Source organism: Rhinolophus ferrumequinum, chromosome 8 (genome assembly GCF_004115265.2).
Source record: "Rhinolophus ferrumequinum isolate MPI-CBG mRhiFer1 chromosome 8, mRhiFer1_v1.p, whole genome shotgun sequence".
Taxonomy (NCBI): Eukaryota; Metazoa; Chordata; class Mammalia; order Chiroptera; family Rhinolophidae; genus Rhinolophus; species Rhinolophus ferrumequinum.
This window is the reverse complement of record NC_046291.1, coordinates 318,273-343,435: the sequence shown is the minus strand read 5'-3', so window position 1 is coordinate 343,435 and position 25,163 is coordinate 318,273. Positions and strand designations below refer to the sequence as shown.

At 44.4% G+C, this 25,163-nt stretch overlaps 1 protein-coding gene across 1 annotated transcript in view; it reads left to right on the top strand.

The window, feature by feature from the left end:
• The window catches only part of FARP2 (FERM, ARH/RhoGEF and pleckstrin domain protein 2), a 100,989-nt gene that overhangs the window by 25,328 nt on the left and 50,498 nt on the right, over window positions 1–25,163 (top strand). Inside the window, exons 3-6 of the mRNA XM_033113003.1 lie at window positions 19,610–19,714; window positions 20,500–20,542; window positions 21,654–21,732; window positions 23,800–23,897. Of these exons, the coding sequence (XP_032968894.1) occupies window positions 19,610–19,714; window positions 20,500–20,542; window positions 21,654–21,732; window positions 23,800–23,897 (325 nt within the window). The remainder of the gene's footprint in view (window positions 1–19,609; window positions 19,715–20,499; window positions 20,543–21,653; window positions 21,733–23,799; window positions 23,898–25,163) is intronic.

Here is a 25,163-nt window from a genome sequence, read left to right as displayed (position 1 = left end):
GCCTCCACGGGCCAAGGCCTTGCCAGGGTTGGGCCTGAGACGGGTGCCCGAGGGCAGAGCCGCTTTGGGAGGAAGTTCAGGAGCAGTTTGGGGCCACAGGAGTGGAGGGCCCTGCGTGTCCTGCAGGGGGCTGGGCTCTTGTGCACAAGGGCAGGGTGGCCACTGCCATGACCTTCCAGAAGGCACTCGTGTTGCCCTTGACGCTGTCATGTTCATACTAGTTCATGAGATGTTAACACTGTTGGCCAAGGAGGCGGCTTTTTCAAACTACCCTCCGTCCTTGACTCTTGGGTTGCAGTAATGAAGGGCTTTTATTTTTAGAGAGATTTTGACTAGTCATTAAAGAGAAACACAAAAACATTTGTAGGTGCTTCCAAACCATTGTTACTGGAATGTTTTGTGCACGTGTTATACTCCTTTGTGTATAATTTTGTAGTTTATGTAACTCATTTTGCCACAAGGGCAGACAGGATCCCAGCCCATACGTACTTTAGGGCTTCTTCTGCTGACGAAATCCGAAAGAAATCCTTTCCTCCTCAGTAAACCTCCCTGGCACTGATACCCATTTCATTCTTCCAGACCTTCTTCAGTGCATATGCACAATCCCAAAGTAAAGTGAAGAAAACAATTCCATTTACAATGGCATCACGAAGAATAAAATACGTGGGAATAAATTGAACAGAAGAACCTCAAAACTTGTACACTCCCTGGTAGTCAACTACAGATTTCATCTGTAGTTATAAACCATAAAAAGAGAGTTTTGAAAAGCCAATTAGTCACCTGGAGATTTTGAATTAAACTTTTTATTTGTAGAAAAAAATTCCAAAAGGAATAACCCAGAGAGGTCTTTATTTCCTTCCCAGTATAATTATAAAAATAATTGCAAATTTCCAAGCACAATAGAATTCTAATTAAAGTACGACCCACCGATTTATTTATAGGGTCAAATTGTCCTCCTTTTTGCATTGTCCATCCATTTTCCAATATTTTAAAACTTAAATTACAGTATAGAGTATTTTCTGTTGAATCCAGCCACAAAAATACATACTATTTTTTACATTGCAATTTTTTTCCCTAAAAACTAAACACAGTAATATATGTGAAATCCTAAAGTAGTTGAATCTCTGTTGCATTCTGCATTAGCATTTGGCCTGTCCACTGGAAGTGCTGCTATGTGATAGAACTAAATGGTGTGTTTTCTCTGAAAAGTTCTATTAATTGGAGGGAAGGGGAAGCGTATGTGCTACGAAAAACAAATTCAATAAATCTTAGTCTGTGTTTTCTGAAAAATGTGATCTTTAAAGAGAAATTTTAAACACCAGAGCCAAGTGACAGAAGAAACTGAGATTTTTTTTCCCCCTTCAATAAATGCCTAAAGATTAAAGGAGAAGATTAGACTTGGAAACGTATTATTCACTTCCATTTTAGGATGGTGTTTACCAAAATATCATAAATACTTATTAACATCTATTCCTTGTGCTTCTAGGAAGAGTCAGTAAAATGAAATGTAAACCTCAGCTGTGCAAGCCCAGGAATTTGGTTTGCACTTCATCACACCACTTCCATCCTGTTTAGGGTAGCTGAGATTCTAAGGATCACCAGGGGAAGCTCAGCTGAATTCCAAGCAGAAGTATTATGAACTCCAGTGGTATTATTAATAAAAAATAAAGAAAAATTTGCACACTGAAAACTGTAAGACTGTTGAAAGAAATTAAAGATCTAAATAAGTGGAAAGATGATCTTGGGTCAGAAGACTTACTATTATGAAGATGGTTTTACTCCCCAGCTGATGTACGGATTTAACGTGATCCCTGTCAGAATTTCAGCCGGATTTTTTGCAGAAATTCACAGACTGATTTTTAAATTTATATGGAAATGCAAAGGACCTTGAATAACCAAAAACTATCTTAAAAAAGAAGAAAGTTGAAGGACTCACACTTTCCCATGTCAAAACTTGCTGCAGTGCTCCAGTAATCAAGGCAATGTGGTCCTGGCATAAGGATGGACGTGCAGATCAGTGGAATAGAATTGAGAGTCCAGAAATGAATCCTTACATTTATGATCAGCTCATGAAATTGCAGGGAAAAGGGTGCCAAGCCGATTCGTTGGGAAATGCATGCATAGTCTTCAACAAATGGCGCTGAGACAGCTGGCTACGCACACGCAAAGAATGAAGTTGAACCCCTACCTCACTCCTTACATAAAAACTAACTCAAAATGGAACTACCTAAATGTTAGAGTCAAAACTATAAAACTCTTAGGAGAAAACCTAGGGATACGTTTTCATGACCCCAGGTTAGACAATGGTTTCTTAGCTGTGACACGAAAATCACAAATGACAAAAGACAAAATAGATAAATTGGACTTCATTAAAATAAAAAACATTTGTGATAGAAATACTGTTGAGAAAGTGAAGAGAATGAGAGAAAATATCTGCAAATTATATATCTGATAAGGAATTTATACCTAGAATATATTTTTTAAAATAACTGAGAAGTCAATAATAAAAGGACAAATAACCCAGTTTAAAGTGTTACCCAAGGTTACATGGCGAGAACACGGGACACAGGAACTCTCACACAGGTGATCCTTTTTCCTGTAATAGGTGTTCTCTTTTCTTCTCTTTCTAGAGCTCTTATATCTCTGCTTTGTGTTCTTGTATTACAGAGGCAATTGCCTTATTAACTGTTTCTGAATTTCATGATGAAATTTTGGTCACAGTTTCATCTGCTAAGAGGCAACATTTTTCTGCTGAGTGTTCATCTGACATTTGTCTTTTTTTGTTTCTTTCCTCTTTTTATTTTGAATATCTTTGAATATTTACAGTGATGTTTTTTATTGTATCACCCATTTATAAAGCAGGTAAGTTGTTCATCGATTGGCTGTTTTGAGGAGGTCTTGTGTGGTTGGCTGATTGTAGACTAGTTGAAACTTGAAATTTATCTAATGAGCTGAGGTTTGCATGTGAGTTAGTTTAGGCTTTATTTCTTCTCAGCCAGTGCAGGTAGCTGGCAGTGGGGTTTCTGCAGTGCACTATTCACATCATGTCCCACACATGTAGCCTGCTTGTGGTGTCTTGTTTGGTCCTGCTTCCTGTGCTCTGCCAAGCCCGATGGTCCAAGCTGGGACTCTGACTCTGCCACCCAAGACCCTTCCCCTCGTTTTTGCAAACAGGGTGTAGGTTGTGTGTGCCTTTCACCATTGCTGTGTATGGCCTCTGCTGAAATTGCGCCCTGGCACCTGTCTGCATCTTCCCATATGTGCCCCCACACGCTGGCTCTGCTGTGGTGGCTGCCCTCCCCCGAAGTTTGTGACTCAGGAGATAGCAGTTTCCTAGTTTTGCTGAAAGGGGAGTTTACATTTTTGTTTTTGCTTTTGATTTTTTTTTTTCTGGTTTTGAATGCTTCTGCAAGATACTGAGGAATGACCACTTAGAATACGAGAGAAGAGTCACTGCATACTTTCTGGGCTCCCCCACCCCCGGCCCGTGTCCTCTGTCACTCTTTCCTGAAACTCCTCTTAGAATGCTTGCGATTTCTCTTGGACAATCCTGAATTTGGACTTTCATTCCTTCTGTCTCAAGAAGAATGCTTGTTTCTTTTCCACACCACTGGCTCCAATTTCCACCTTACTGCATCTCGTCCACTCTATAATTCAGGCCTCCTGTTGAGGTTTAATTTCTGAAGTCATCTCCTTATTTCCCCTTTTTATTCTTTAGTTGCTTTTTTTTCCTCCAAAATCTCCTCATTTTATGAATACACTGACCTTTTCAAGGATCTTAATATTTTAAAAGAGGTTTTCTTTGCTATACCACATTCGCTGTATTCACTGGGAATTACTTTTTCTTCTTTTCGGGTTGATATCATTGTTTTAGGAGTTTGCTTTACCTGTCTGGTCATTCTTGGTTGTCTGCGTACTTTTGCAGATGAGGTTCCAGACTAATCAGTGCTGGTTTCATTGACCTTTTTTAAAGCTTGACTCTCAAGCAAGCTCACCTCCTGAAAATGCCATCTGCCTGGCCGCAGGGCCATGGCTAGGTAAGTGGGCAGGGCACGCTGGCAGACAGGTTTCCTTTGTGTTTGCGTTTTCACGAGTCTACACAAGTAAGGACAGGCACGCCGACCAGAAACTCTTCTGTTGATGCGGAAGGAAGAAAGAGATTACCTGGAAGGCTGACTGCTTCCATCACTGGCTGCTGGGCTAAGACACCTCCTGCTTCACTTTGTTCCTGGTGCTAAGTTAAAGACAAAGAACAAAAAAGTTGTGGGTTGGTCTCCCACTCCTAAAACTTACCTTGTTTGACTGCTGGTGTACATACTATGTGTGAATGTGTTGAGGAAACAGGTTGGATGCAGCAGAATGGCCTCAATCGCTCGGGTGCTTCCTTTCTCGGGTGCGTCCCGTCCTTTCTCGGGTGTGTCCCGTCCTTTCTCGGGTGCGTCCTTCCTTCGTGCCCTTAACCTGGTGCGAAGACACTTGAGTTGCTCGTCCCCTTACGGGACAGTATTTCACATGGCTGTCTATCTGCACTCACATCTCCACCCCGTCTATGCCGCTGGGGTAAGGACGTCATGACCCCCCCTGTGTCTCAGGCTGCCACCCACCTTTCCCACGTGTGAGTACTCTGGAAGGCACAGATTTTCTCCTCCTGGTAAACTGGGAGTTTTAAGGGGGGACCTAGCAGAAGAGATGCCTACGGGAACCCCTTCCACTTTGGAACCTCTCCTGGCCGTGCCAAGCTTCTGCCACCATTATGTTGTGCTAACAACTGGAGATTGGGCACATGGCAGGAGAACCCTGCAGATCTGGATTTTTCTCCCCGGTTTTAGAACTCTTCTTTCCAGAGTAAAGATGTTGAGGCCTGCAGACCACAGGCATTTTCAAGGGTCCAGTCAGGAGACAAGTTCAGCATTTGCCTGAACTGGGAAACGCAGTGGAAGTAATTACTGACTAGTAGCGAGTCATCTCCTGAGGGAAGGGAGGACTAAGCACACAGGACCGGCCGCAGGGAGCAGCCACCAGCTCCGACTTGGAAGACCTCCTCCCCCAGGGCTGGGGTCATGCCCGTGGGGGTGGAGATGGTTGCTGGGTGTCATGGAACAGGATGGCAGGCAGAGTTCAAGGGAGAACCCTGGAGCGGGGAGCTGCTGGGCCTCTTGCACACAGCTGGCAGGGGCGCGACTGGCTGGCAGCTGTGCCACTGCAGCAGGCAAACCCGAAGTCCCTTGTTCCCAGGGTGCCCCCAGTGCCCTGTACTGACAGGGCGGCTTCTAGAGGACAGATGTCTGCAGGCTGCTGCCCCAGGCTCATGTCAACAGATCCAAACGTGGGGACTTTCAGTTGTCCTGTTTCCTTGACTAATCAAAGAGAAACTGGTGTAGGAGAAGCTGGGTACCAATGGGCCCGCTGACACGGGAGCTCGTTTTGTGCCCACGTCTCATGGTAGAGATGGTCTGTGTGCGGGAGGATCTCTTTAGGAGCTAGGAACACCGATTGCGTGGGAGTACACTTCTGCCATGACGCAGAAGCAGAAGTGGCCGTTACAGCGTGACACTCCCTGAGTTAACACACGTCTCTATGGCGTTCTGCACGTTTGGGGTAGATCTTTGGTGTACAGTATTTTAGGGATATGTGAAAACCTAAGATTGCAAAGTGTGCCGGAGTGAGAATGAAATGCCCATAAGAAATGTTGGTGACCTTTCGAAGAATGTAGAATGAATGTAGCTACAGTTTCCTGTGAGCTTTGATGATTATTTTCATTGCACAGTATAATATTCTAAAAGGAAATTTGGGCTGATTTAATTATTAGACAAGGAAAATCTTAAGTAATGAAACTGACAGTAGCGATAAGAATTCTACAATAGGAGGAGACATCTAGATAGATGGACATATTATAACTTGGCAAATGAACTAAATGGGCACATGAAACAAACAAGTTGAAGGAAGAAATAAATCCAGCTTTTTCGAGAAGAATTTTTCCCACAGTGCTTAAGACAAAGAATAAAGAAGTACTTTGTTAGCTAAGCTTTTGTAGCCCATTTCTATCCAGACAAAATCTTTAATGGTACTTTTGTTGATGTAAATTTTTAACAATATGCTTTATGTCTAAGCCTGGAGAAGAGCTTGAGTGCTGTGACCAACTGGAAAAATGGAAACACTGAACAGAAAGTTGTGGGTTTTCACCTGTATTTTGTACGTCGTGATGTCAGTGCCTTTGCTCCTACGGCCTAGACTTTGAAACACGGTTCTGGTTTGGGAAGCGGTTGTGAAGGCAGTTTCCCTTCCCTGGTGGGCATCTGATGATACCAGCGCTTCAGGTGGCTGTGAGGCCGTTCCATTACCATTCAGACGAGGCTCGCAGCATCTGATCATTTGCTCCTTTGGGAACAGACAGTAGGTACTGCAGTCCAACTGGCGGTGGATTTCTGCACTTTTAGGAACAGAGGTAAAATTTAAGTGTAGAAGATGTGAGTGGGTAGGAAAGGCCCTGTGACACAACCGGGGACACGGAGGACAGAGTTGACTGTAACATTAATGACCCTCAGGCCTGGTCTCGATGCCCCTGGAAAAAGTAAGAGGGATGAACTTGTGAAAAGGCTCGTTAGCAGGTAATGTTGAAAAAGACTCTTAAAGTTAAGTAACTTTCAAATGCATTATAGAAAGGATAGTGAGTTTTCATGTTTACATACATTTTGGCAGGAGAAATAAACTACAGGCTGCCATTTGGAGTAACGTGCCCCATCATGGGGTGGGTGCAAGGGCTCTGGTCTCGTCTGCTCCCTTCTCTCGCGAGACGCTGGATGAACACACAGCGCTGGGGAGGGTATGAGCCTCTCCGCGCCGTTAAAAGGTGCTCTGTGCTGATCCGATGCTGGTCTGTGTGTGCAGACCGGCCGCCGGCTTTGGACTTGGGAACGGGCCGTGCCACGCATTGTGCAGAGCGTCATTTGATTGTGTCCCCATAAAACCCTCCCAGAGTAAGAACAGTACCTGCTTTTCAGGTGAGGAAAACCCAGGCTCAGCGCACCCACCCCGTGACAGCCAGGGTCCCACTGTAAAGTCTGTGTTCTTCCAGCTGCTCCACGGAACTGGTTCCCGGTGCTGACAGCAAGGGGTCGGGACAGCCCTGCTCAGGGCACAGACCGCCCACCCTCCATCTGGTGATGTCCCTGCTCTTTCGGCAGTGATTAGGCAACACAGCAGAACGGTTCTGCAGTTTGTCCCCTTGACCATCCAAGCTTCCTCACATTTAGCTAAAATCGACTATTAAAATTAAGCTCTTTCTTCTGGTTTAGTCTTGTTTAGGTTTGGAAAATAACTGGTCAGCATCTTCCTGCAATTATTTACATACCTGAAAACTGTGTGTTCGTGTCACTACAGGGACAGAGAGCCTGGGGGCAGCCGGGAGGGGCCGCTGTGGCTCCCAGTGCACTCCCAGTTTGGAGAGGCTTTCTTTGCATGTGACCGGCGACATACCGCACACTTCCTCCTGATGAATCGCCCCCTCGTTTAATAAGTTACATCAAGTGGGACTTCAGTGGCTATGGTCGTGACAGAAGTTTTTTTCCCGGTTATTAAGGTTGGTTTTTTCCTGACCAGACAACTGAGTGCCCACCTGTAAACAAGCCTGGGGGCTGAAGAACCTCCTGACCTTTTTTATAACTTGAGTAGAAGCATCAAGAACCACCTAGCGTTTGTCCATAGGAGAACTCATTCTGGTGAAAATCTCTACATGTGCAGAGCTTTGTTAGTTATTGACCAAAATTCAAAACATACGGTCTAAGAAATTTTCTCTTTTGCGTTCAGTTCTTTGAAAAACGATTTGTTTATAAACTAAACTGGATGTATGTGTTGGTGCTGTGACGTCGTGGAGAGTGACATCTGTTCTCTCCATAATAAATGTCCATACAGCGCCCCCTTCAAGTGAGTCAATTCCACTGTGTAGGGACTCGACCACACTTGTGTTTTTTGGGTGTGTTCTATTCTGAATGACCATTTTAAAAGGGATCTTGACAAACTGGACTGTGTCTGGAGGAGATTAAGCAGGTGAGGATTTCGGAGGTAGAGGTCGGAGAGACCCATTGGCTGAAGGCAAGGCATTGTCCCCCCCTCAGAGCCGTCTGCCCGCAGCCGTGTGATGTGTGACAGGTGCGGTCCCCCAGCAGCAGTGGAGGGGGCCCCTCCGACTGTACGCAGGGGATTAACGTGCGAGGGTAAAGATCACTTCCCGTGAACTAGAAGGGCTTTTTACCTGTTTTCCTTGTAACTTCTCTCTTGTTGGGGCGTGAGTCACACGGTGGGGTGTGCGCACCTTCCACACGCAGCCCCATGAATTTTGTGTGTTGCACCTGCCGCCCACGTGGAGGTGCAGCGGACTCCCTTGTGCCCAGTCAGTTACGGCCCCCAGAAGGGGCCACTGTTTTGGTCTTTAGTGTCATAAAATCGTTTGGCCAGGTCCTGAATTTCATTACATGTAATCGGAGGGTGTGCTCTGAGATCTGTCGGTGGTGGTGGCTGTCGTTAACACTGTCAGTCGGAGCAGTGTCTTGTCATTAAGTCCCTGGATGAACCTTACTATTAACACTGCTATTCCCCCTCCGCTCCCTCAGTTATTCCAGGGTGTGTACTGCGCTTTTTGTGTTCAGATGTTTTATCTGCACACAGCTTCCAGGGAACTTACAGTGATGGAATCCGACCCTGAATCCTTGAAGGCATCCAGTCCACCCAGAACTTACAGGAAAACATTGTTAGCCTTGGTTAGTTTGTTTTTTCATTGCTGGGTCGTTGTATAAACAAACCATATACAGAGGGTGCCAAAAAAATGTATACACATTTTAAGAAAGGAGAAAACTGTATTAAAATTGTAATAATATATACCGATAACAAAAGATGAATACAAGTCACGTTTGACTTCTTCAATTGCAAGAGGTGCTCAAAGTGGTTACCATCAGTGCAATTTTAATACAGGTTTTTCCTTTCTTAAAATATGTATAACTATTTTTGGCACCCTTTGTATTATTTATCCATCCTGTTTGGTTAACATTTCAGCTGTTTTCAGTTTTTGCCTATTACGCATAAAGCTACTGTGAACGTTCTTGAACATGGCTTTTGGTGTACAAAGATAGACATTTCTGTTGCATACATACCCAAGACTGGAATTGCTGGGTCACAGGGTGTGTATATATGTATGAATGGCTTCAGCAATGCAAGTCTTTTTGCTCATTTTTCTTTAATTGGATTATCTCTCTTTTCCTTATGATGTGTATATGACCTTTGTTGGATTTTTGTATTGCAAATATCTCCTAGTTTGTGACTTGTGTCTTTCCTATCTTAACAGTCTTGACATACAGAAGTTTATAATTTTCAGGTAGCTCAATTTATCAATCATTCTTTTGTGGTTAATACTCTTTGTGTCCTGTTTGAGAGCTATTTGCCTACCCTAAGCTTATTGCTTTACCTTCCTGTGATTTGTATTGAATTAATTAATGTTCGCACATGGTGTGAGATAGGAGTCAGTATTCACTTTTTTCCATGTGGATAGTCACTTCCCTCGATACCATTTCTTGAAAAGACCATCCTTCCTGCACTGAATGGCAGTGGTGCCTTGGCTGTAATCCAGATGACTGTGCGTGTCTGGGTCTGTTTCTGGACTTGTTCTTGGGTTCACTATACTGGTCAATTTTTGCAGCAATACCATAGTATCTTAATTACTGTAGTTTTAGAATATGTCTGGATATCTGAAAGTGTAAGTCTTCCACCGTGGTTCTTTGGTGTTTATGTAATGTTTGAATCTGCTTGTCCGTTTCCACAAACCCAAGCTGCTGGGATCTTACCTGGAACTGCACTGAACCTATAGATCACATGGGGAGAGGTGACATCTAGATGGAGGGTGTACCATGTTCATAGATTGGAAGGCACTGAGTACATCTCTCCCTTTGTTCAGGTCTTTAGCTTTTCTCAGCAATGTTTCATAATTATTCCTAGGCATGTGATTTTATTTGCCACAGTAAATAGCATTTTTTAGATTTCACTTTCTAGTTTATTATTAGTTTATAGAAACAATTGCTTTTTGTGTAATAACTTTATATCCTGTGACCTTGCTAAATTCATTTAATTCTTATAGTTTATATGTAGGTTCTTTTGTTTTCAGCTGCTAAGAGTCTGTATTTTTACATTTTGGTTAACTTTTATTTTGAAGCAATCTTAAACTTACAGAAACAAATGCAAAAAGAGTACAAATAATTTTTTTCCTGACTATTTGACAGTGAGTTGCCAACTCTGTGCCCAGCACCCGTATACTGCAAGTGTATTTCCTACAAACAAGGAGGCTCCTCATCCGTATAATTCAGGGCATTAACACAGGCCGTTCCCACTGTCAGACCCCCAGGCCCCGTTCAGGTTCTCCTATTGGTCCCACGAGTGTCCGTTATAACAAAGGACCCAGGCCACAGTCACGTCACTGGTGTCCAGCCCGTGACTTTTGACTTCTTCAATTACAAGAGGTGCTCAAAGTGATTGAGCACCTCAACCACTTTTGAAGATGACAGCAGATACTAGTAGGTGAGTCTCAGATGAGCTCTTGGCTATTTCCTCCTCATTGGATTCAGGTCATGCCTCTTTGGCAGGGTGTTAAGGACTGCACATTTGTGTCCCCAAAATTCATCTATTGGAATCCTAACCCACACTGTGATGGTGTCAGGGGGTGGGGCCTTGGGAGTTGGTGAGGGTGGAGCTCTTGTGAATGGGGTTAGTGCCCTTATAAAAGGGACACCACAGAGCTTCCTGCACCTTCCTCCATGTGAGGACACATTGAGAAGACTGCTGTCTGGGAACCCTCCCCAGACACGGGATCTGCAGGCACCTTCATCTTGGACCTCCAGCCTCCAGACTGTGAGGAAGACATTCCTGTTGTTTATAAGCCTCCCCATCTGTGATACAGCAGCCCGGGCAGACGAGGGCACAGGGTGGCACAGAGGGGTGCTGGGTTGTCGCGCGTCCTGTCACGTGGCGCACAGTTTCAGTTTGTGCCGCTCCTGGTGCTGTTCACTTTGACTGCTTGGTTAAGGTGGTACCTGCCAGGCTTCTCCACAGGGAAGGGACTGTTTTTCCCTCTGTGATTTAGTAAGTACTTCGCGGGGAGGTTCTCTGAGACACGTAAACATCTCATGCTTGTCAGGCTGGCAATGTAATCATTCATTCCTATCAGTAAGGACTTGTGCATTCCTGTTCTGCTCAGTGGGTTTCCGCCCATCATGTCATCATCTCATCTGATGCTCCGTTTGTCCTAGATTTGACCGTTGAGAACTGATCTGTATCCTTTTGACACATCTGCATTACTCTGAGCACTTCCCTACTTTCTGGAGTAAAATGTTCTGGGTTCATCTTGTCCTCTTCCTGCCCCAGACCTGGCATCAGCCCTTCCTCCAAGAAAGATGTGTGCGCGGGCTGTGCTCCCTGCTTCCCGAGTCTGCTGATCTCAGGACCTTTCGCTGGACAGGGCGAGGGGCTGTGGCCCTGTCTGCCAGGCTACACTCCCACGGAGTGCTCCCTACTGCTGCTTTGGCAGCCACCCCACTCCGGGCTGCTGCCTCTGCTGACTTCCCTTCACTAAGGATAATCCCTCACCCCACCTGGGTTTCAACATCCTGCACTTGGCCGTGTGTGCAAACAATGCCCCTCCCCCACCCATGCTCAGCCTACTTTTTTTATTGTTGAAAAAAATGTGTCGACAAAAAAAATAGGTTACTACATGCTCATGATACAAATTTCAAAAAATGTAGAAGGCTGTGCGGTCACAGAGCTCAGCTCTCTGGAGCCCACCGCCGTTCATTCCCAGGTACTGTGCTCCTTCCGGGGTTGATGCATGTCCGCGCCTTTGTGTCCGTGTGTGACCCCCATTCAGAGGTGTCATAGGCATTGCTCTGCAGCAGCATGCTTTTGGCCCTGATAGTGTGTCTCGGAGGCCTTTCTGGTTTTGTGCGTAGACAGCAGCCTTCATCTAAATGCCCCGAAAGGCATGGACGTGCTACAAGTCACTAGCCTGCCCTGTGCTGGTCGGTGTAGGGCGTGCTTACTCGTTGGCTACTGGAAGCATTGTTGTAACAAATCTCGATGTGTATGCATGCTTCTGAGAAGTGGGGCTTTCGAGAGGATGGTGTGCATGTGAAAATTCTGGTAGGTAGGTCCAGCCTGGCCTTTACAGGCGTGGTACCGGCCTGCTGCCACGCCTGTTTCCCACACTCCCGATTCCGGCCTGCTTTCAGACTTTCAGACTTTGAGACTTTGGAGTCACAGTTCAATTTTCATTTGCATATCTCTCATTATAGGTGCAGGGAGCCTCTTTTTGTGTGTTTAAACATCATTTAGGTTTGTTTTGTGAACAGCCTGTTCGTTTGCCCATTTTTCTACTCAGTTCATAATTTTTTTAAATTTTTTTTAAACTTTTATTTATTTAAGTGTGTTTTTCCAGGACCCATCAGCTCCAAGTCAAGTAGTTGTTTCAGTCTAGTTGTGGAGGGCGCAGCTCACAGTGGCCCATGTGGGAATCAAACCGGCAACCTTGTTGTTAAGAGCACCGCGCTCTAACCAACTGAGCCATCCGGCCGCCCCCGTAATCTTTTTACTCACTGATTTTTTGCAGTTTGCTATGTTTTAAAGAAATTAGCTCTTTGTCTGTGATAGGAAGTATAAATTTTTGTTTTCCTGGTTTGTCTTTGAAGGAGTCTTTTTGACTTTACAGTGTTTCTGTCTTGGCAGACATTTTCTATTTTTGTGTTTTCAGTCTCTGAAGCCTCCTCGTATGGCTTTTAGCTTCTGGGGAGTACTGAAAATGGCCTTCTCCCCAACCAGAGCACAAAACAAAATTATCTCATTGCAGTACTTTGATGAATAGATGTTTTTGTGTTTAGATGTTTTACTCATCTTGAAATTATTATGTGAGGTAAGAGTACAACCTTATTTTTTCCAGATGGGTACCTAATATTATTTATTGAAAAATCTGTTTTCTTCCCGCTGTTTATTTGAAATGGCATTCTTATCAGACACTCCAGTATTTTATGTACTTGGATATAGTTCTCCATCTACTATTCTCTTCCGTTGATTTGTCTTTGTAGACCTGCACCAGTACGAAACATTTTAATTCCTCTGCTTTCTGAACAATTCAAATACCTAATAAGGCTAGTCCTCCCCTATTTTTCTTTTTCAGAATATTCTTCGCCATTTTTGCATTTAAAAAATATATCAACTCTAGAATCAGCCTCTCAGGTTCCTCAAGGAATCCTTTGGTACTTTTATTAGGACAGTGTGGATGGAATCTGTGGACTGCTTCAAGGAGGACTGGCGTCTCGGGGGAGATATTTCTCTCCAGAACATGCTGTGCCCTCCCCCTCTTCACACCTCTTCTCTGTTGCCCCCTTCTCTCTCGTAATAGTGTTTTTAAAATTCTCTCCATAAAGCTTTCTTTTATGGTTAGATTTATTCCAGGATATTTCCACTTTTTTGTTGCTGTTACAAATGTGGTTGTTTCTTCCTTTCTATCCTGAAACTGGTGGTTAATTGTGTCTGTGAAGGTTGTTGATATCTGTATAGTAATTCCCCCCCAACTGAATTCCATCTTTTTCATAATAGTTTCCTAGTTGATGTTCTTAGATTTTCAAAGTTAATTATCATATCTGCAAATAATGGCAGTTTTGCTTCCTCTTTTCTGATTGTTTACCTCTTGTTTCTTTGTCCATTTTGATATCAGTGTTACACAGTAGTGATGGAGTGTCCTGGAGGCGTGGCCTTGTCTTGTTAGGTGTTGAAGAAACACATATGTCTTTGCTGTTTTGTTAGGAATTTATGCCAGCAGTGGAGATTGAATTGTATCGGATGCCTTCTCAGCATCTCTGACGCTGGGACGGTCATAGGATTGTTTTTTTTCTGTAGGTCTGTTAATATGATATAGTGGTAAATGTTTGATGTTATACTGAACTATGCTCTGTCTTTGCATAATTTTACTTGGTTGTGGCATATAGTACTCTCAGTTGTTGCTTGGTTTATGTTTGCTGATATGTTACTTGGAATAATTTTATTGATGTCCATAAATGGACATTTTTCTGTAGGTTGTGTGTGTGTGGATTTGTTTGGAATTTGGGGGTTCTTTTTCATAAAACAGATTTAGAAGGAATTCTCCCACTCAGAAACACTGTGCTTTGGATCAATTTGAATAGCTTTGGAAATGTCTGTTCCTGCCTGGTTTACGAAAACATCTGATTCTGATGGTTTTTGTAGGAGCTGAGTATGTATTCCAGGTGACACAGAGAATACAAAATTCCTTTTGTTACTGAACATAGGATAATTGACTTGGCAAAAGTTTTTCAGTTTAGTAAAATTTACTCCAAGAGGTTAAACATACACATATATACACATAAACATATATACACATAGACATATACATACATACATGTCTGTGTATTTGTACATGTGTATGTATATATGTGTATCATACCTGTGTATGTTTATATGCATATCCATGTGTGTGTCCATGTGTATGAGGTCAGTTAAGTTTGCGAACTCATCCTAGAAAAAGTGCTACATACCTCATTGATGAATATCACTGCGGTCGCCTTCAAAGTACTCTCCCCTTGGGAAGCTATGCACCGACACCAGCGCCTAGTCCACCCTTCAAAGCAATTTTGGAACTCTTTTTCTGGAATGGTCATCAGAGCTGTCGTCGTATCACCCTTGATGTCCTGAATGTCATCAAAATGTCTTCCTTTCAGTATTTCCTTTATCTTCGGGTAAAGAAAGAAATCATTGGGGGCCAGGTCAGGTGAGTAGGGAGGGTGTTCCAATACAGGTATTTATTTACTGGCTAAAAACTCCCTCACAGACAGTGCCGTGTGAGCTGGTGCATTGTTGTGATGCAAGAGCCATGAATTGTTGGTAAAAAGTTCAGGTCATCTAACTTTTTCACGCAGCCTTTTCAGCACTTCCAAATAGTAAACTTGGTTAACTGTTTGTCCAGTTGGTACAAATTCATAATGAATAATCCCTCTGATATCAAAAAAGGTTAGCAACAGCGTTGTGACAAGTTCGCGAACTTAATTGTCTGACCTCATATTCGTTCATGTGTGTATGTATGTATGCATTTCCATACATGTGTGTCCATACGTGTGTCATGCAGGTGTATGAATATGTGTGTGTCTGTACGTAGTGTGTGTGTGTGTGTGTGTGTAAATACAAACACGTGTACACTGTGGTTTTGTACCCAACCTTATGGGCCCTGTTCTGGGTGCTGGCCCTGCAGGATAATGGTGCATCGTGACCGTGCCCGCGTGCGTGTGCTGCCCACTCGATGTGCTTTGGTGCCCTCAGTCCGAGCGGACAGGTCTCCTGGAGCAGGAGACCTGTGCAAACCAGCAGTGAGGACTCGGTCGGCTGGCAGTGGGTGGCCTGGGTGGGGCTGTTACCCTACCACCCGAGCAGCCATGGGGCAGACCAGGCAGTTGGAAAAGAAGAGAGAAGGCCTGAGGGTAGCAGAGCAGTGGCCTGTGGCTTGGCGTTAGGCCATTGGTGGCACAGCTGCAGGTGCGGAGCTTGGAGAGTCACGGATGATTCTCAAGGGTGAGACGCAGTCTGTGCCCTTTAGAGTCCCCACCAAGTGGGAGGAACGTGCCCAAACAGGCAGATGTGTAGACAGCAACTTGAGAGCGCAAGCGCAAGCACCAGGCAAGACGGTGGTTGGGGAGCTGGCTGCTGTCGGGGCCCCACTGGTGAGGTGCCTTACCGGGTGCTCGGGATATGTTGGAGGCCAACAGATGGAAGTGACAGGGAATCGTGCTGTGAGGGCGCAGTCTGGGAGTGCAGGCCACTCCTGGACAGGCAAGGCCAGCTCGTGTACTGCTCTGCTCACCGAGCTGGGGCTGCTGTGTTCCTGGCAGGGCCTGTGGCGCTTCCCGTCCCCACCCCGCCTGCAGTCCTACAGTGACATGATCAGCTCTGGCAGCGGGGAGAACAGTGAGACGGGATCGCCGTGGTCATCCTGGTGGAGGGGGGTGAAGGCATGGAGAGGGCGCATGGCTTTGAGAGAACTTTCTAGGGTGGTCTTATAACCAGGGCTTGCAATCAGGGCTCGTGGAGCTTTCGCAGGAGTTGGAGTAGCAAACTGCAGGATTTCCCTGATTTCTGAGCTGCTCCCCACCTTGCGGGGACCTGAGAGCCCGGTGCCCACTAGAGCGCTGGCAGCCCCTCCAGTACCCACTGACCACGTCAGAGGAGCTCCGAAGAGCCGGTGTTAGCGGGACAGACCCACGAGGTTTGCTGTCCTTTACAAGTTGCATTCGCCGTGTGAGCTCGCTGTAGCTCCTCTTCTGTGCTGTTTCTCTTAGTTACAGCGGGGCGCAGTTGGATCCCTTCAAATAAGAGCTCTCGTTTTAGGAGCGGGAACACTCCTTGGACACGCAGCGAGGAAGTCTGTCAGGTAAACCCTTCAGGACAATGGAGATTTGCCTCTCCCCCACTTGCATATATTATTTTTTAATTACAGAACTGGCATGGCTTTAATGAAAAATTCCAACGTTACAGAAGTTAGTAAGTAAGATAAAAGTGAAGGCCCTCGTCCCTATCCCCCACCTCTGTTCGTCCTTCTGCAGCGGTTACCTTTATAGATGGGTGTGCACAGATCTGGGAGCCCTTACCTCTATCCCAGATAGTGATACAGTTCTGGATCTATTTTAAGATCCCAAGACAATTTGAGAAAATTTTGGCTGAAGAGAGTGTACTGACGACTGTCCCGATGAGCACGGCCCTTCAAAGTCAGAAGTGACCACTCCTGGGCTGGGTGGCCCCTGCCCATGGCCCTCGCATTTTCCACCTCCAGGCTTGCTCTGGGCCAACTTCCAGTCTCTGCGCTCCTCTTCCAGAGCTTCCCGGTCCGGAGTCTTGTTCTTGGGCCACCTGACTGATTTTTAATGCCAGAGGATTTGCTTCTGTCTCTCCATGACCAAGCCTTGGCCAAGCCACTGTTTCTGTTGATTCAGTTGCAACACGTGCTCCTGCTGGGGATGACCATAGCTTTATAGCTGACACATAAGCCACCTTGAACCCAGTTGCCTCTGTGGTAATTCCGAGGAGCAGGAAGCGCTGTCATTGGGATTCCCTGTAGAACTCACACCCTTACATGTGTAGTCAGTTGCTATAGCTGTTGCCACATCCAGATTGGACATTGCCGGTGGCTGAGCGTCCCTTACCTCTGTTTCACATCAATGCAGCTGACATTTAAAATCTCAGTGCACTTCCCCCAACTTGTCCAGAGGAAAGTAAAGTGGACACTTCAAGAAATGGAGAAGCACCTGGTTGGCCATTGCTGCTGCATGAATCTTTGCTCCCAAGCTCAAAGGTGACAGTATAAATGCAGATGGCACTGCTGTTACATCTGGCATGCCTATAAAGTATGCAGCATATTTCAGCCTTCAGTGTTGGAAACGTATTTCCAAATATAGACTCAAAATATCCTCAGGTGTTTGATTCTAACATAGAGCCAGAGATTCTGTCCTGCAAATGCAACCTGTAGCATTGGGAAAGGACCCATTTTTCTGTGTCTCTTGCTTCAAAATCTTCCATCTTCTGGAGTCTAGAGAAAGATGTGGGTCTACATCTTGACATATGTGCCTTGAAAAGAATTACTAACCTGTAGAAAACTTGTCTTACTTTGAATAAATTCTCAGTTACAGAAGCCTATGGAAATATCAAAATAAAGCATCAGAAGAAACAGTGATGTTAAAAGTCATTAAGTAAGGGGATAACCTGAAAAATAAAGTTCTGTGTGCCCAAACTGTCAAAAAAAAATAAAAAAGATGGTGTAGGGGGCCAGCCGGTTAGCTTGGTTCAAGCAGGTGCTCTTAACAACAACGTTGCCAGTTTGATTCCCACATGGGGTGGTGGGCTGTGCCCCCCGCAACTAGGCTGAAAACGGGGACTGGACTTGGAGCTGAGCTGCGCCCTCCACAACTAGATTGAAGGACAACGACTTGACTTGGAGATGATGGGCCCTGGAGAAACTCACTGTTCCCCAAAAAATTTTAAAAAAAGATAAAAATAAAGATGGGTGCACAGCCTCCCTGACTTGTTTTTATTATATATAAGTGGGAGGGGGTGCGTGTTTTATGCAGTCGGATCAGATCATATACACTGTAGAGACACGGAAACTTTTTGTTGATTAAACTAGTCTTGGACTTTATTTCATGATAGTTCAGACAGGGTTCTGTGTTCTTTTTAAGGGTTGCATAACTTTCAGTTATGGATGTACCGTTTTTTATTTTACCAGTTCTTTATTCAGTTTGCCCCTGCATATGTAGCTCTGTCTAGTTGTGTGAGAATATCTGTAGGAGGAAGTTCTAGAAGAGGAATTGCTGGAGAAAGGTATTTGTGCACTTTATTTTTAGTTCAGAATTGCATATTTATTATTTTGTTTTTATTAATTTCAGGTGTACAAAACAACATAATAACTAGACATTTACAGCCCTCACAAAGTGATCACCCCAACAAGTCTACTACCCCGCTGACACCGTACAAGCTGTTACAATGCCATTGACTGTACTCCCTATGCTGTACTTCACATCCTGTGACTATATATATATTTTAATTATAGTTAACTATTTGTACACTTTAAGTTTTGGGGTGTTTTCAAATGATCCCAGAGGTCATGTGAGTGTTCCCTCTCCCGGCAGTGTGTGGGTGTGGTTGTCACCCTACGGCCACACCACTGTCACCGTCATCATCCTTCTAATCCTCTTTGGTGTTTGAAAAAGGGTATCTCACCATTTTACTTCATTTATTACTAGAGGGCTTTATTCCATTTATTTCTGTATGCCTAACAGCCATTTGTATTTCTTCACCTGATTCATAAGAGCAGTCTGAGAGAGAAATTATCTTTTTTTTTTCAGTATGATTCTAGATTGTAACTTTGTTCAGTGTCTTTCTGTTCAGAAGTTTTTCATTATTATTTAATCTAGTCTCTCAGTTTTTCCTTTGTGCTATGCTTAGGAAGACTTTACTTACCCCAAGATTGTAGAAATATTCTGTTTTAGTCTAGTATTTAGTCCCCTGGAATTTCTTTTTGGGGCCAGTGTGAACCAGGGATCTAACTTCATTTTTCTTCTAAATGAAGACCTGGTTGCCCCACCTCATTTGAGACTAGTCCCTGCTCTTCTCACTAATGTGAAATGTTACCAAATAATAAGTCATTCATTGGGATCTTATGTAAACATGGACTGTGAGACCCACCTATTTAGTAAATATCCGAATTTGATAAAATGTTCAGTACTGAGGCCGAAAATGGTTTCTGTAGCTGAAAGTCACAAAGAAGTATGACTGAAGACACTGAAAATGTGAAATGGAAGGAATGTTTCAGCTTTATTTTGGTGTCAGTTTCTGAGCACAAAGTCCTAGGCTCCCTTGTTTGCTGCGCTTGCTGCGCGCTGGTTTGTAAGCCGCCCTGGAAGGTGAAGTGAAGCGGGCGTGAGATGTCACGGTGTCGTCGTGTCGGAGTCGCTGTGTGCCACTGTGCATCAGGTGTCCTTTAAAGTCGTGTGATCCGTTTTATGCTTTTTCTCACCTGTCACCACAGCCGAAATCTGATGGCCAGGTGTTACTGACACAAGTGTGGAAGCGTCTGAATCTGATGGAGTACGACTACTTTGGGCTGGAGTTCCAGAATGTTCCATCCTCCTGGGTACGTGCTTCTCGTCCACCTTTGGGAAGAGGCTCCAGGTGTGTCGTTAAGTGCTCGTGGCGCACATGGGTCACAGAGGACCTACTATAGTGACATCAGCAAGATATTTGGTCACTGCACGTCCCTACTGTCACAGCTGTACTAGGACAGTCCAGCTGCAGGGACTGTGTTTGCCTGTGACCTGAACCTGCTCGCATCCTCCCTCAATTGCTCCATATGCCTGCACACGTGCAAGGAACCCTCTCTCCATATGCACATATTGCATGAGAATCATTGTGTAGTGGGTTTCGAGCAAACTGTTTTACCAAACTGGTTGCGCTTCATTTCATTTAACAGGTGAATCTTTAGAGGTGCAGAGCTCTGATATTTAATAATATAGGTGGAACTGTTTTACAGAAACCACAATCAACCGCTTAGTTTGGAAAGCACAGTGGAGCTCTGGCCACTGCGTTACGCAGTGGTCGTCTCATCGGTTTGTTGGTAGGTGCAGTGTGTATGCAGTATTTGTTTGGCCTTCACCGGCACCCCAGGTAATTGAGAGGCCCGTTCTGTGCGTGGTCGCACCAGCATCCTGTGACCTGTGGAGGTGCCCGTGTAGCCCAGCGTCTCAGAGCAGGCGCTGCGAGGCCCCAGTTTGTTCTGCCAGGACTGGGCTGGGGTGTGCACAGGAGGGCCACAATATCGCTGCCTAAACGTCTCTCCTGACTGTGTTTTTGTATCTTGTAACATACCAAATGGAGAAATCACATAATGGATTTGTTCTCTTTTCTTAAAATGCTCTTTAGGTTTGGCTCGAACCTATGAAACCCATCATTAGACAAGTACGAAGTAAGTGCTTTTCTTTAACTCTTTAAAATTGTGTTCATTTAAGATTCTGTCCCAATTCAGGGCCTGTCCGATGTTCACTTCACAGCTCTGGATGGCCATGCAGTGAGCGCTGGCAGCAGGGAACCTGGAAGTCACTGTGCTTTTTAAATATAATGTGGGGTGGGCGGTACTTTCTCTCGTGGTTCCCGGTTACTTGCCTTGCGTCTGGAAGTAAGAGGACATGCTTCTTGATATCACTTTATGTGACCAATATGCAAAAACAAGTATGCGATTTCTCTCTAAGCCATGAAAAGACGTTGAGGTTCTTCCTTTAATTGGCATTTTGAACAAAACAGTTAATACTGTTCTGTAATTATAAACATAATTATTTTTGTTAGTCTCTATTACAGTTTAAAAATTAAGGCATATAGTAATGCTTCCTTGTTCTTACGTAATTGCAAGGGATGAAATCTCTAGTATGAATTCACCTGGACCTTTGTTGGTCCTAAACTGAGGAGAAAAGGATGTGTGGAAGCAACTTCGTTATTCACTGGTAAACTAGGGCTGTTTAGGTCGCCATAGCATGTTAGCAAAACTGCTCCGCTTTTCTTTTGGTGCAAATTACATGGTTGTGTTATTAGAAACTTTCAATAAAGCTAAGATACTCAGATGAGCTAATTTATGGTTTTTTTCTTTATGATAATCAGGTTGTCCTAGATCAGTATAGCGAGTGATGATTTTTCTTTCAGTGAAGTATATAAGCATTTTGAAACTAATTTTTTAATTATTACTATTTTAATCATGTGAACATTCTAACTTTTTTTAATCATTTTTTTAATTCTAAAATATAAATAAGAATATATTTCAAAATTTGATGTGCAGTTTCCCACCTGTTTTTAGGGTTTCCTTAAGTAATCTCTGCTAAACACAAAAGATGTAAACTTTTTCTTTTATATATATGACGGAATATATGACTCCTAATTTCGTGTATAGGAAATTCCTTAATACCTCATTTGAAAAGATTCTCTTTAACAGTCCACTTGAAAGCACTAGCTCAGCCATACCATATGTGGGACAAAAGCAAATCAGAGATTGGCCTAATTTGTGAAGTTTAAATTTTTTCTTTTTATAGGGCCAAAGAATGCAATGCTTCGCCTAGCGGTGAAATTTTTCCCACCTGATCCGGGTCAGTTGCAAGAAGAATACACACGGTAAAGAACCCATTCTGAACTGCAGCCGCTCTCAGCGGAGCCTTGAATTCACCTGTGTTTCCCGCAAGTGCTCAGGATACATTTATTCAAAGCATGAATGAGCCCACGATGCACATAAAAACTGTAATCAGTGTGTCGTCGTTAAAAGTTAAAGCATTTTGGCAATTAACCCTTGCGCAAACACAAATGCGAATCGGACTTGGAACAAAGGTGTGTGATACAAATTTGAGAATAAAAAATGGGGTATTAGGGTTCAGCTGAACAGACATCCCCAAATAGGCATAGATTTATACATGTGCATAAAGTTCTTAGGAATTTTGCCTGTATATTTACTTCCTTGTCAACAAAATACGCTTACTCGGGAGAAGTACCAAATGTGGGTGGGCAGAAACTTCCCGTGGTTTTCTTTATGCTGCTCTTGAATTCAAGGGTGGTTCTTTGCAGAAATGATTAAAAGAAAACGTTTACAGTTGTTTCTTCTGGGAAACGGGATTGTGGAAGGTTTTTTTTCCTTGTCTTTTCTGTACCAATTTTGTAATGAAGAATAAAGCAACAGGTAGGATGTGAAATGAAGTGGAACGTGATGGTATGGGAGTAACAGGCTAACTGTCAGGCCTTCCTCACGAAACGTGGACTCAGGCCTGCAGCTTGGGTGTCCTAGGGGCCTCTCTTTTCAGGGGTTTTGCAGGTCATTTACCACCACAAAACCATAAACTGTCAGCTGGGAGGAAAGGTTGAGATTACAGTCGTTCAGCTCCTTATTTGACAGGTGAGGAAATGACCCCCAAGGTGGCCAAAGTGTTTGTAGAGTGAACACAGAACTTACTCGCATATTAAATACCTGACATTCACCAAAAAATCCCTTTTGAGGGAATAACTTATAAATATATGTACCTGGAAAATGATGAGTAACTCGAAGTGTTACCTAAATTCTGGGCCCTAAGTCCAAGCCATGTTTGTGCAGAAGGTCATTTTTTTTTTTTTATTAAAAAATACATGTTTGTGGTAAGAAAAGAAAAATGTTAACATAAAGCTGTGGAGAGTGCAGAACATTCCCTTCACTGCCTGCCGCTCACTCTCCCAGAAGCTAACGGGAGTGTGTTTTCCAGGTGAAGTCACAGCAGAGCACAAGTCGACCTAGGGCTTTAAAGAGACTGTTGTGTCCCGAGCAGTGTCAGACTGTGCACACGGAACTACAGCTCAGTTGGTTTTTACCCACGTGCCCCTAGCAGACCATGGCGTCTTTCCCTATTAGTGTACATGTGGCTGTACCTAGCCTCATGTTGGTGCATGTGTGGGTTATTTCCAGTTTTCCTCTTCTGACGCTGCAGATAAACACCCTTGTCTACGTATCTTTGTGAACTCTGGAAACTCCTCTGGAGGAAAAGTCCATAGAAGTGGAATTGCTGAGTTACAGGGTTTGCACATTTAAATTTTAAGAGAATACAGTAAAGTTGAACAGTTTGCACTAGAGTATAAATTCCAAAAAGGGGAGAGAGAATCTTGTTCACCATCGTGTTTCCAGATCCAAGAACAGTGCCTAGAACATAATATGTGCTTAGTAGTTATTTGTTGATGGAATAAATGAATATATAAATATTTTCAAAGTGCCTTCTCTACTTACACCCCGACTGGTGGTATTCAGGAGTGCCTGTTCCTCAGATGCTAGCCAAGACCAGATGGTATCAGTCTGCTTAAAAATTTCCTAGCCACATTCTAAGCTGTGTCTTAATTGGATGTTTCTGCTCTTTCGCACAAAATCATGAGTGTACTTGTGTGTGTAATAGCAGTAACATGCATTTGTGAATTCCCCCAAGGTGTGTAGTGCTGTGGGGTGTGTGTGCCAGGAAGGCACATGTGCGTTCACGTCCAGCGCTCCTGTGTCCAGCACTGTGTCCCTCAGCTCTCGTGAAGGGCTACTTGTCACTTGGCCTTTGCTCACTGTCTGCTCTGATGTCACCAGTTGCTGCTGCTGCCTGGGGCTGTGTGCTGTCCTGCAACGGAGGCAAGGGGAGTGTGTTCTAGAACCTTTGGAGTTGCTCTCTGACGTTTTACACTCCCTTCTAGGTACTTGTTTGCCCTGCAACTTAAGAGAGACCTCCTGGAAGAGCGTCTGAGCTGCACAGACACCACGGCGGCCCTCCTCACTTCCCACCTTCTGCAGTGTTAGTAGTGTCTCCGGGCCTGAGCGAGGCGTGTGTGATGGGTGTGTGGGCGGGCGTGGCAGGTTGCACATGTTTTGCTAAGCTGAAGACTAACTGCTACAAGTGGGACTCCTGGAGGCAAACAGTCTGCACTAGGAAACAGGCATGAGACCCAGGCGTGGGCCTCGTGCATTCTTTCGGGTCCTCTCACATTTGCTCCTTCGTGCGTTTTACTGCAAACCTCTTCAGAGTATGAGCCAGACTTGGACTCTCAGCACCCCAGAAAGAGGCCTTTTTGGGGTGACCATCACAGCCCCTCTGGTGACAAGTTAGGCGTTAACCCCTGAGGGAAAAGTGAACATTTCTTAGTATGTCACACAGAGCACGAGATGGTTCTGAAGTCTGTGAAGAACCATAGTTGCTTCAAAGATAAACGAGGAGAAATGTAAGGAGAGGTTCTGACAAGAGGTGTGTGCTTGGCCAGCTGGCGCGATGGAAGGAGACATCCACACTGCTGCCGGCCCATAGGCGAGGCCCCGTTCCTGCCACGAATGAATGTTTCTGAACTTGGAATGCAGGAAGTTTCAGAAAGTTTAGGAATTAATAAGTATATAGGTTAGTTTGCAATTTACTGGGTTCTTCCCCTGACATGCTTTCAGATAGCAAATTTTATCAGTGGTTTGCCATCATACGTTATGGGGCTTGTTGACCCTCATTGAGATAAGTTTTCAAAGTGACTTACCATGTTTTGCCGTGTATAATGGACACTTTTTTGCCCAAATTTGTGGGGGAAAAGTAAGGATGCACATATACATGGGAAGTATAATTCTGTATCTATATAAATGTTTTTAATTATTTTATTTATGCTTATAAGTTAACAGTATAATCATAAATAAATAAATGCTAAAATTGCTATCTAATACAAAAAACAAGTACCTAAATATAAACAAATAAAAATTTGAATTAAAAAATTAAAACGAGGGCTGGCCCGGTGGCTCAGGTGGTTGGAGAGCTCCTAACGCCGAGGTCACAGGTTCGATTCCCACAGGGGCCAGTGAGCTACGCCCCCTACAGCTAAGATTGTGAACAACGGCTCTCCCTAGAGCTGGACTGCTGTGTGCTGCTGTGGGCGACCGTGTGCTGCCAGGAGTGGCCGGTGGCCAGCGTGAGCGGCAGTGAGATTCTGTGAGTGGCTGACCGACGACTGACTGCTGGGGGAACACAAGGTTCATAACACCAGCACGGGCCAGGGAGCTGTGTCCTACACAACTAGACTGAGAAACAACG